At 38.5% G+C, this 12,756-nt stretch overlaps 2 protein-coding genes across 9 annotated transcripts in view; one reads left to right on the forward strand and one right to left on the reverse strand.

Moving 5' to 3' along the window:
• Positions 1-6,076, reverse strand: part of LOC124794774 (zinc finger protein 345-like) — a 137,895-nt gene extending 131,819 nt beyond the window's left edge. For 4 of the 7 annotated variants that reach the window (XM_047258400.1, XM_047258399.1, XM_047258406.1 and 1 more), the window contains exon 1: positions 4,747-5,962. In XM_047258400.1, coding sequence (XP_047114356.1) covers positions 4,747-4,825 — 79 coding nt within the window. In that variant the 5' untranslated portion in view covers positions 4,826-5,962. Of the gene's footprint in view, positions 1-4,746; positions 5,963-5,989 lie in introns of those variants that run through there. The other 3 variants (XM_047258404.1, XM_047258405.1, XM_047258402.1) reach the window with 3 other exon arrangements.
• Positions 6,077-6,144: 68 nt separating this feature from the next.
• Positions 6,145-12,756, forward strand: part of LOC124794860 — a 251,714-nt gene continuing 245,102 nt past the window's right edge. For both annotated transcript variants that reach the window (XM_047258530.1, XM_047258532.1), the window contains exon 1: positions 6,145-6,292. The gene's annotated coding sequence lies outside the window, so the exon portion shown is untranslated. The remainder of the gene's footprint in view (positions 6,293-12,756) is intronic.

Raw genomic sequence — 12,756 nt, forward strand, 5'->3', positions numbered from 1 at the left:
TATAAAAATAAATTAGGATAGGTTTCCTGAGTTTTCCTTTGTAAAGGAACATTTGAAAATGGAGTTAAGTATTTCTGCTTTTGTTGTTCTACTCTCAATTTCAATTCTTATATCATCCATGAGTGACTGAACAGTACTTTAGTGCGACTAACAGCCTTTACGTATGGCCAGAATTTCTTTGCTTTTGTAAAAGATTATTAGACAAAGTTCAAATACCATGATAGTCACTGAATGTTTCACACACTGTTCCCTTGATAGTCAAATGCGTTTCATTCAGCATCTCTCTAGCTACAGTCCTATGCTTTGTTTTGCACGTGTTATGCAGTTGTCTCAATTTCTTTACAGTGACAGTATAGCATGGAGAGTCCCTCTCATGATGAACTGTTCTACTGGGTACATATCTAACCAGTGCATGATCAACTCTTCTTTTAAACTTCAGCCATAGCTCCTCTATATGCACCTGGCCTGTGCTAAAAGTTTCAAATTCCTCACTAGGATAGGACATTACTGCTTTTTTTATCCACATTATAGAACATATATATCTTTCTACTCGTTTTAGTTGCCCTATGTATTTTGGTAATCATTGTTGCTACAATCATAGCACAGTCACTGATACTAATTTCAATGTGTACACCCTTGAGGAAGTCAAGTATATTTGTTTCCTTTAGATCTACAATCTTTCTGTCATGAGTGGGGTTCCAAACCATATGTTCTAGTTAGTTTTCAATGTAGGGACTTAGTAATTTGAATAAATTATTAGTGTTTCACAGGATGTCTTGTCACATCCCTCACTTGGATCAGCCGAATTCACCCTTCTTCATTTTATAAATTCAAATGCCTTTTTCCTGCTGCAACATAACATTTATCTACATTCCAGCTGCATTCCGCTGTTTACACTAAGTGCATTTTCCATGTACTTTCCTGAAAAGTCAATACCTATTTTATCGGAAAAAATTAAATTTATAAAGTGCTAGGGAAAATGGCTCCACCAACAAACATTTTATTCATCAATATCCACTATTTTCTCAGATGTTTCCCCTTTGGGTTCCCTTTATAACATTTGTCTGAGTAACAAACAAATACTCCTGCCTCTCAGATGGCATATGCCAATGCTTCTGCAAGGCTCTAATTTAGTCAGGCCGCAGTGTTAGGACAACAATAAAATGAATATATATATGTGTGTGTGTGTGTGTGTGTGTGTGTGTGTGTGTGTGTGTGTGTGTGTGTGTGTGTCTTTCTGTCAAAACCATTACAATTTCATTTCAAAATCAAATGAAAACACACCACACAGATGCATTACCAGTTATATTGCAATTGCTTCAAGGGGGCACACCAAATATCAATTCCGAAAACATATTCCTACCTGGGAATAGAACACACTGATTGCTGGTATTTTATAAGCAATAATAGAACACAACATGTACACAGAGTGTTCCATTAATCTTCACCACCCTAAATAACTGTTTGTCCAGACGGAAATTACAAAATGTTTCAAGCAAATGTTCTTTAGCTGTCAGGGGGACATGAATCAGCATGATTGCCTTAATTGTAGCTTTGTTTTTTACAAAGATGTGAACAGCGGTATGACTTTTTAAAATGGCACCCTGTATTTTTTATTTGGTAATTCATTTCCTCTCCCAAAGACCTATTCAAAAATGTGTCACAGTGTACCATTCACCGAAACACAACGTTATTAATTATATAACACAACATTGACTTTGAGCCTGGGATCACAAACTTGTACACTTGCTGGAGTTGTCAGAAAACAAATGAAAAGCAAATAAAAACATGACACAAAACTGACTTTGACTCTTTTGTACCATTGCCCAGGAACAGAACATTCAAAGGTGTTCAAAGTGGTGACCCTGGACACCGATACACTGGTGCACCCGTTGAATGAAAGAAGTGTTGCCTGCTGAAGAGAATTACAAGCAAGCATGATAAATTTCTCCATGACCTCTGGAGTTGTTGGAATACCGCGATAGACAACATCTTTAATGCATCCCCAAATGAAAGAGTCCAGAGGATTTAAATCAGCAGACCTAGCAGGCCAAGTAACTGTTCCTCCTCGACTAATACATCTGGCAGGATACCTTCAGTTCAGAAAATGACGTGCACACAAGGCATTATGTGCTGGACATCCATCATGTTGATACCACATAAGCATTCTGGTTCTTAGGGGCACTTCATTCAGAAGAGAAGGAAGAATTCATCTCTGGAAGTTGGTAAATGCTGTGCCGTTTAGACTACCATTGATGAAATAAGGGCCAATAATTGTAGTATCAAGCATCCCACACCAGATGTTAACTCTCCATTGACACTGATGTTCCACCTGTCTAAGCCATTGTGAGTTGTCACTGGACCAATAATGCATGTTCCTTGTATTTACCCGTCCTCTGTTTGAGAAGGAACATTCATTGGTAAATAGAACATTGGAGAAGTAGTTCAGGTTGGCGAGGTATTGCTGCTGTGCCCAATGACAGGACTGTATACGATTCTGGAAACAATTACTATGCAATTCTTGATGTAGGTGTACATGGTAAGGATGGAGCCGGTGAAGTGTAAGAAGATGATGTACACTGGTTTTAGGAATGCCTATCTCATGTTCAAGCTGTCGTGTACTCACACGTGGATTCATAGCAACGGAAACGAGAACAGTAACTTCGGCAGCTTCGTCTGTGTGAGTGCTATGACGAATGTGTTGTCGTGGGTTGAAACTTCCCGTTTCCTGAAGCCTCGCAACAAGACGAGAAAACATCTGTCGGTAAGATAGGTTCTTGCCAGGATATCGCTCTCTCTACAGTTCTGCTGCCTGTGTAGCATTTCGCCTACCTTCAACAACAGCAATAACAATAAAAGAAACGTTATGTCGATACAGTTTGTAGGAAGGACAGTCTACTCCACACAACAGTAGTTGAAAGGACTAAACTAGTGTACTAAATGTACCCGTACGTAAGAAAACTGTATTGCAATTACTGTTCTGCTAACTTACATTCCCCATAGACGAGTAGCATTTCTACCTTCTCTTCGTTGGTGAACACTGTACTCACACAACTATTCAACTGACAATGGTTGATGGAATAATGGGTGTGCATTCCACTTATGTTTACATTTGTCCTCTGTCAACGTCAGCACATGGATGTGTTCCATTACCCCAAGTAGCTGCACTAAGTGCTGGGAGCGTCAACGTCAATATTGTGTTATGTAATTAGTAACGTTGTGTTTCAGTGAATGGTACACTGTGATAAATTATTGAATATGTCTTTAGGAGAAGAAATGAATTACCGAATAAAAACTACAGGGTGTCATTTAAAAAAAGTCATACTGCTGTTCATATCTTTGTAAAAAACAAAGCTACAACGAAGGCAATCATGCTGATTGATGTTCTCCTGATGGCTCAAGAACATTTGCTGTAAACATTTTCTAATTTGCATCTGGACAAGCAGTTATTTAGGGTGGTCAAGATAAATGGGACACCCTGTATATGGAACATGAATTTAAGGAACAATGATATTTACAATACCCCACAACGATGCATGTCAACAGTTTTAGAATTGTGTAAAGTAACAAAATTGTATTCAGTATTTGAGAAATGAATGCTTACAGCCTTCCTGCACTTGTTATAGTAAAAAATATGTGTGCTTAAGTTGGCTAAAGTTACATAGGCTATTGTACCCACCCCCCATCCCCCTGAAATCTTGGTTGTGATGACAGACTGAACAGCCCTAAATCTAGGTTAGGTTGGAAAGTGACAATTTGGTTGCAAGTTGACTAAGCCAACGAATGTGTAAGCAGAAAATCTGATTATACTAACAAGTTGATCAATAGAAAAGCCTAATGTTTATGTCTGCGCCATATTGAAAAACACAATGGGGGGGGGGGGGGGGGGGGGGGGGGGGGTGATATACACAACTTTTATTCTGTAAGTTTGTCACTCAAACATGAATATATACAAACAACAAATTATATACAGATCTTTTGGAACTGAAATTGTAGATTCAAAATGCCAGCAAACGGATGCAAACACTGTCTGATAAGCATCACATCCATACATGTTGTATAATACTAACATCACTTACACTAAAAGTTCAAAGAAGATACATTTAACACAGACTGAGCTATCTATATAGCCTAATATAAATTATAAATATTTTGCAAAAAATGGAGTTATCTGAGCAAGTTATGTAAAAACCTGATCTAATGACCAGCAAATTTATTAACTGAACTTCCCATATGCATACAACCTGTGATAGCTCTCCCCTATGTGGTCAGCTATTAGTAAGTAAGACAATATTGAATTTTTAAAATTGTTTGCAATTGACATGCTGCACGAAAACATTAAATTAAAAATTTAGAGCTTTGCAATCCCATGTGTCACACACCATTTTCGTATTTTGCTTTAAAAGGATGTGGAGGGATATGATTTATGGGTTAGGCATAAGCTACATGATTTGGTACATGCTGTCCACATGTAGTGCACTAGACACAAAAAATAACTTAAATTTCATAAAAAAATACATACAGGGTTCTGCCACTGTTCACAATATTAGTAAAGCACAAAAATTAACAATAAAGCTAGAGGGGAACACATATTTATCTTTGATACCAGACAGTTATTGGTTTCAAATTGTAATTTCATCTCTACATTGAGAATAGTTGTCCAGTATAATGGCTTTCAGTTTAGATATACAGTTTGTTTATTATCTGTTATACATTTTATGGCATTGGCGAAAAGATAAAACACACCTGAGGCTTCATATTTTACAGCTTTCTGGCCCAGTATCAGCTGTATGATTCTTTCATCCAGTGTTGTAGCTGACTGCATTACTATTCTTTCCAAATTGTGATGGATTAGTTATAACTCGCAATCAGAATGCCCACTTCTTGGATGAGTGCTTACAAGATGACTGAAGGTGATCATCATATACTGTTTCCAATGCTCTTATCTGTCCAATAAATACTGCCTACGAGATGTTTTTTGCCAGAATATTAGGCGATAATACTTCAATGAGCGAAAGTATGCAAGGTATTTTATGATGGAGATTTGTTTGTTTTCAGTACTTTTATTTATTTGAAATACAAATGTGTACCCAAGTACGCTGTTTGAGAAGTGGTGAAAACCTTTCACCTGAATATTTTCTGTTTATTACTGAAGCATGTGGAATTCCTCACTTTTTTTCCACAGCAGTGAATAAAGTATAGAATAATGAGCCATAATGGCAATATATGGGTGCATTGATAATTGAGACTTTCAGGTCGCTGGTGAACACAACCTAAAGTAGTTTGTGAGTTTATTTTCTAGAAAGAAAATGTGCAGGAAAGCAGTGACTAACAGTCCAACAGTACGCACATAACACTGGTTCTACCGTGAGTACTAACCAATATGTTAAGTTCACTGTGCGTGTACTTTGAGGATACTTTAGGATCCCAGTAAGTGCGCTACTGTGAGGCTTTCGTGTAAATGACATCGCAACTGCGCACATCTAACAGGCAGGCCAATGTAAACACCAAATACAATGACATTGGTTGTCGCAAGAATCATTTGAGGCCTAACAAATTGCGAATATTATTTGCTGTTAAGACGCACCTTGCAGGAAAAGTATTCCTAGGTTCAAATCGGACGTTTTCCCTTTCTTCTGAATTCAACAGAGCCACTGATCTTGGATTTGTAAATATTATGCGTACGAAATGAAACAAGTAATCAGGATTCTCACTGCTCTTCATTCTAACGATTTTGTAATGTATTAAAAACTCTCTTGGTTTGTTGCCTGAATGAAGCTGCCATTCACCAAAAAGGAAACTGGCTACCTGGAAATACGTATTTCTCAAAAAATTAAAAGAAAGTAACATATTTCCGATTAATTTGGTCCTTGACACTGCACAAAGGCATTATGATACAACCAAATACATTACGTAGAGCTTTAACGAGCTTTTAAACACTACTGTAATACAATTTCGCTATTTAAGTCTACAGTTTGGAGCTAACTACCTGTCATTGTTCATACAAACACCATCCACTCAAAATTTTTGTATTATACTATGGTCTGTCACAAATTTCAGTTCAAAGAAAGATCGCAAATCGACACTATGGTAGCATTAATGTAAGATGTCTTTACAGCTTTTATTCTTTGGTTTAGGAAAGTTGATGTTTATCTGTTTGTAAATGTTTTGGTGCCGATGACCGTCAGTTTATATCATCGAAGGAAGCTTATGATTACATGAATGTTAATAACATGACTTGTTATTCAATGTTTTGCGGCGTCGAGTAATTACTTACGGGCACCTGCTTACTGTACGTATAAAATTTCGCTTTAGCTACGTAATTGCTGTTAACCTCCTTAGCTCATTGTTTTTTCTTTTACTTCGCAGAAAGCATTGTAGATTGTCAGGAAATGTAAGGAAAACTTTGTTCTCTGTGTCTCTGAAATGTGTTGTAATCGCTGCGTTTATAATGTCGGGTTCATGTCCATGGACACGGTGTTTCACAACAATTCTTTCTTAGGGGGCGGGCGGGAATATTCATCTGATCGCATGAAGCAATAGCCAGAAAAACACTTCTTTGAAATAATTCGGCAGAATTTCGTGTACGTCACAAAATCCGATGTTTACATGAGCAGTGAGAACAACTCCATCATGAGCTTAGAGTGCCTATTATAGGATCCAAAGTAGGATTCCCGTATGTAAATGACGCCAAGAATAAAAGTAATTTCATTTCAGTCTAAATATCATATATCTGCTGTAGCATCAAAATATTATTTGAACTTGACGTGTAATTGTAAACAAGTAAGTCTGAAATTGCAATGCAATCTAGCTTTTAAGTTTCTGTTTTGATCAGGTATTGATTGAAAATAATAAGTTTAATAGAATTTACCGAGGAATCTGTAATAATAGGAATATTTAGTTTTAGGTAGGCCTAATTGATCTTCAGTTACTGTATTTACTATAAAAGAATAACGGATTTTGCTGCCTAAATTTGAGTAGAATTTGTCTCCGTTTTCTCCAAGCCCTAAAGTATAATTACCAGTTATTGAAAAGTAGGAATGTATCTGAGTTCTTACATCTCTTTTCATTTCTCACATGGCAGGTGAAACTAGCTAGTATAAATCTCATGTCATTAGCTGAGAAGTGGATGAAAATGTTACTACGAAAATATTCGATCATTTATTTAATGGCAAAGTATGTGACAGGCAAAACTCTAATAATTTCTTCTTTGTTTTATATGAAAAAAGGAGGATTGTGGCCGGAAATAATTGTGAATTACTGCCGTGTTTGTAGAGTTTTATTACAAACATATAAAAGCTGTTCCATTACAGTCCACAAAAAATGAATCGTCTACAACTTTTGAAGACTTAATGGGGCACGAAAGTTTTGTAGTTTTATTTTAAATGCATTTTTGCAATTCTGGTTTGTACAATATTTGCTAACTGTTCCAATTGATTGATCATTTGTCACTAGTTATTTGTCTGTTTGCCATTGTCTGACAATGGTAGTGATCAATGTGATCAGTCTTTGACTTAATTTCTCCAGTAGCTGGTTACTGTTTGGTGCATTGCTCAACACTAAATTGACATTGATTCACTCCACTACATTGATTCATTTAGTGATAGTGTATATGTAACATTCACTTCATGTTCTCTGCAAGGTGATACTTGCTTTATATCAACATCTGTGTAGTGCATGCTACCAGTTTGTCATAACTTTCATATTCATCCCATTGTAAGATAGTGTGGTTGCCCCCCCCCCCCCCCCCCTGCAAATTCTCCACTTCTTTGGTAGTTTTTTGTGTTCAACATTTGTGTTATTCCTGTTGTAATATTATTGGCAAATATGAGGTAGCAATAGCCTGTAAAAGTACGAGATAAGTGTTATGGGCTGGTCTGTCATTGGGCTGGCTGTTATTGGGGGGGGGGGGGGGGGGAGGAGGATAATAAAGCACGTGATGAGACTCTCTCATGGAGCTGTAGATTATATTTGCAAAGAATTTAGGGAGACGAAAGAAAGAATTGTTCACTTTGTGTGGAATTAGAAGTGGTGGTTATTTAATTAAATTTAGGTAGGTTAGAACAGGGAGGTGGTGGAGAGATGTTGGTAACTGAGAAACAGTAACAAGTAAAAACCTAAGAAGAAAAATACAGTAAAGATATTTGAAATTCCAGTTAGCAACAAGTTTGACTTGGTACCAGAAGTAGAAGGAGGTGGAGGAGGAGACCCTTAGCAAGATTTAAGGCAATGTGCAGATGTTGCTAAGATCATTCCATGTGAAATCAACCAATAAAAAAATAAGTTTGAACTTTGGTGATTTTGAATTTTGCAATTTGCTGTCTTTTTATTTGGTATGTCAAGTACTATTATGGTCACATTTTGAAAGCATAATTAATGATGTAGAAAAAACCATTTGATCAAGAGAACCTGAAATTTAAACAATTTTATTCAGTTTCATATGAGCATTAAACTATATATTAGTTGAACATATTCATTAAAATGCTAAGTTTTACCATACCAAACTTTTTTAAACTCTTAAAATTTCATAATTGAAACTTTTCTCGTATGTAACTCGTACACTGTTTGTTGATGTGTATGCCAAATTTCGTGATGGTATTTCAATGGGAACATACTGAAATAAATTTTATTTCATTGCAATTTGCATTAAAGAATTATTCGATTCCACCTGCCTGGTTTGACCTATGATGTCATTAAGATGACAGACACCTTTACATCCAGAATATATTATATGGTGACTATAACATCACTGCATATGCGTGTGAACAAAAATAAAAGTGACACAAGTATATCTCCCTCCACTAATAAAATGAAATTAATGTAAAAGAACAACTGTGACAATTAGGGGGGGTTCAAGGTAGGGCAAGCTAAATATGCAGCATGAAAAACATCACCATTCAAAAACAAATGTGATCCACAAAATCAAACACAAAAAATTTTCTACTTGTGGTATTCCCATCAGGAATCGTACATTACATTTGAATTATAATTTATAATTCAAACGATAATGGGTTCCATTTAGATATGTGTATATCCGAAAGCCAACACATGAAAATCCAAAATGCAGTATTGCAAATTTCAGTTGATCTGTACAGCCCAAATGAGGCCATTGATGCTTAAAGCCTGAACATAAGTTTTAAAAAAATGGTTTTGCAAATTTAACTTAACCTACATAGCTCAAACAAAGCCAACAATACAAAAATCCCACACACAAATCCAAAACCCAAGACCCTCAGTTTTCCTTCTTCTTCTTCTTCTTCTTCTTCTTCTTCGTCTTCTTCTTCTTCTTCTTTGACACTTCAGCACTTGATAGGTCTTGACCACCTCACCAATCTTCCTCCATTCGCCTCTCATCTCTGCTTTTCTCTTCCATCCTCGACGCTCCATCTCAGTATGGTCAGCCAACACATTATCCAGCCATCTAGCTGCTGGCCCTTCCTTCTGGTGTAATACAATCTGTCTCATTATTTCTTTGGACATCCTGTTATCTTTCATACTCTCAGTGTGTCCTAACAAGTGTATTCTTTGAGATATAACAAAGCTGTTGTATTTCATGGCTGTACCTTATTCAAAAACCCTCTGCTTCTCTCAAAGACCCATACATTTTTTGCTGGATTTTCTATTCAAAAACCCTTAGGTTGTTCATATCTGCTTTTGTTGTCATCTACATTTCTGACCCATAGGTAACAACTGGCTGCACAAAGGGATAGTATACTCTTAACTTGATTGATTGCGTAATTAGAGACTTCTTGAATACCTGTAAGTTTGCATAATAGACTGTTTTTCCTGTGTGTATCCTTTCTCCAATACAGTGTCTCATATTATTGTATCTGGTTAAGAAAACACCTAAATAATGGAAGCAGTTGACAGCTTTAAAACATTTATTATAGGCCTTGAGGTCTCGTGCTGTTCTTGCCTTAGAATTGGATGTTACCATGTATTGGTTGCATTTTTGTTTACTGCAAGTTCAATTTTTGCTCCTTCTGCTTCCATTATTTCTTACATTTATTTAATATCAGACTGTGTAGGGTTAAGTTGAACAGGATGCAGAGAGACCATCACCCTGTTTCACTTCATCTCTTAAGTTAAAGCTCTTGGTCATTTTCTTGTTTGCTTTTACTTTTGCCTTTGTGTCCTTCATTGTTAACTCCCTAGCTTGTTACAGATGCCCAATTCTTTTTGTACATTATGCAGTGGTGGCCTCTTAACACTATCAAAAACTTGTTCAAAATCAGCAAACAAGAAGTGGAGATCTATGTCTTATTCATAATATTTCTCCATTATTTGTCTAATAACAAACAACTGGCCAGATGTACTGCCTCTATTTGGCTACACCGTGTGTGGAACTCAGGGCTAAGAGACAAGTGGAGAAATATTCATCACAACACATAATTTTCTCGGCAAGTGATGGGGATTCCATTATGGCCACCAGCACCTAAAGGATTGGTTTGGGAAAGTAGCAGTTATTTCAGAACTGAAAAATGGTTCATCCCCTGCTCAGTCATGTGTGCTGCTCGCCTGTGACAAGATGTGTGGCATTGTTGTAACCATTATATCCATAACAGTCTTAATTTGGTACAGGATATCATCTTCCACCGCAACCTCCTTTTACAGACTGATGACGAATTATGTGTTGATATGGGGTGACAGGGTGTGCATTTTGTTTTTTGTGTCCAGTGGGGACCAAAGGACACTAGGGCTGATACTGAGGACTTCATCTTGGCTGTAGAAGGCAGCTTACTGTCTGAAAAGGTCAAGTTAATTGTGCATCAATGTGATGTGAAACTGTATGTTTCCCCTCCTATGTGGTACTTCAAATACATGAGATTCAGGCACACGTCATTGCATTGTACTGCCAGCCCCGTCTGTAGAGGTTGTAGACATCACTTGCTCTTGAGCACTCTTTGAACTTCTTTGTGTCAGCTGTGGGGATCACCATTCCCCATATTCACCAGACTGCATCATCTTCCAAAGAGAAAAGAAAATTAGAAAAATACAGGAACCTTTGCTGACTCACGTATAAGGAGACCAAGAAGAAATATGATTGTTTGCATGCTGTACATATGACGATGTTTGCTATAGCTACAATGACATCATCCACTCTAGCGGTACCCTCGCCCTTCATGCCTCTGTGCTCGACCTCCAAGATAGGAGATTCTAGTGGTCCCCACACCACTGGTTCCCACACATTCCAACTCTGTGACTGAGGCGGAGTTTCTGGTAGCCCCTATGGCACCAGGATCTCCACACGACCTGCTTCAGAACCAATGTGTGATGGTGCTGTATCCTCACAATCACTGACAACAGGTGACCCTGAGGCATGACCTGCCTCCTTGATCCCTTCAAGCCCCCACAGGATACCAATACCATGATCCTCTATTGGAACTGGTGTGGTTTTTTTCCCACTATCTGCATTTGTCATGCTTTCTGCATTGTCCTCCAGAAAACTTGGTTACCATCATTGCAAATGCCTACCCTCTGCTGCTGTCAGGTCTCTTTTAAGAATTGAGCTTACTGCGACAATGTCTGATGGAGTTTGCATGCACGATCTGGACTCTGTCTACAGCAAACACGTGCAGCTCAATATGACTTTGTAGGCTGTGGCTGATCGTGTGAGGTCATCCTTAACTACATTGTTTGCACTGGTTACATCAATGCACAGGAGCCTTTATGGGGTGGAATTATAGCCATTGCTCATAGTAGGTCTGATAAAAATGGAAATGTCATGTGGCTAGGGCCTCCTGTCAGGTAGACCATTCGCCTGGTGCAGGTCTTTCGATTTGACGCCACTTTGGCGACCTGCATGTCGATGGGGATGAAATGATGATGATTAGGAAAACACAACACCCAGTCCCTGAGTGGAGAAAATCTCCGACCCAGCCGGGAATCGAACCCGGGCCCTTAGGATTGACAGTCTGTCACGCTGACCACTCAGCTACCGGGGCGGACAGTAGGTCTGATGAAAGTTTGCTTGCAGAGTTCGCTCTTTGTCTCTTGAATACCAGTGCCCCCACACATTTAATTGTGGCCGATGGTATGACGGTTATCCTACCCAAGATCCTTCACACTCCTCCTAAAGTTATGCTTGGTCAGCCACTCAACCTACACAACATTCTATTCCATCCCTGTGCCACTCTCATTCCCAACCCCTTGCCACAGGGTTCACAAGACCTGCCCAATTTACCCGCCATACACCAGTCCTGTCACAGGCTTATCCTACCACATCAGAGTCCTGACCACCTGTGAAAGCAGCCATGTCATATACCAACTCTACTGCAGATGGTGCACATTGTTTTACGTTGGTATGACTACCAATCTGCTGTCCCACAGGATAAATAGCCATCACCAAACATGTTAGAAACAAAGTTGACCACCCATATCATAACATGCAGCTGAGTACAATATTCTCTACTTCAAACCTGAGCCATCTGTATCATTCGCTCCACCTCCAGCTTCTCTGAACTATGCACATGGGTGTTGTTCTTACAAACACCCTCCGCTTCCATAATCGTCATGGCCTCAGTCTCAGGAAACCTACTGTCCCCGCACCATCTAGCCAGCAGTTTCCCCTTCCTCTTTCCTGTCACCCCTCCTAATTCACCTCTACAAATCACCTTCAGCTTTTGGTGCTTCCCAATGACCACACTATCATACCAGCCCATATACCTGCCACCCCTCCCTCCTGCATTCCTAGCCAGCAAACTGGTCGCTTCCCTCCAAGCTGCTAGCCACCCATTTCCACCCCCTCTCTCTGCC

Source organism: Schistocerca piceifrons, chromosome 4, assembly GCF_021461385.2.
Source record: "Schistocerca piceifrons isolate TAMUIC-IGC-003096 chromosome 4, iqSchPice1.1, whole genome shotgun sequence".
In the NCBI taxonomy this organism is placed as follows: Eukaryota; Metazoa; Arthropoda; class Insecta; order Orthoptera; family Acrididae; genus Schistocerca; species Schistocerca piceifrons.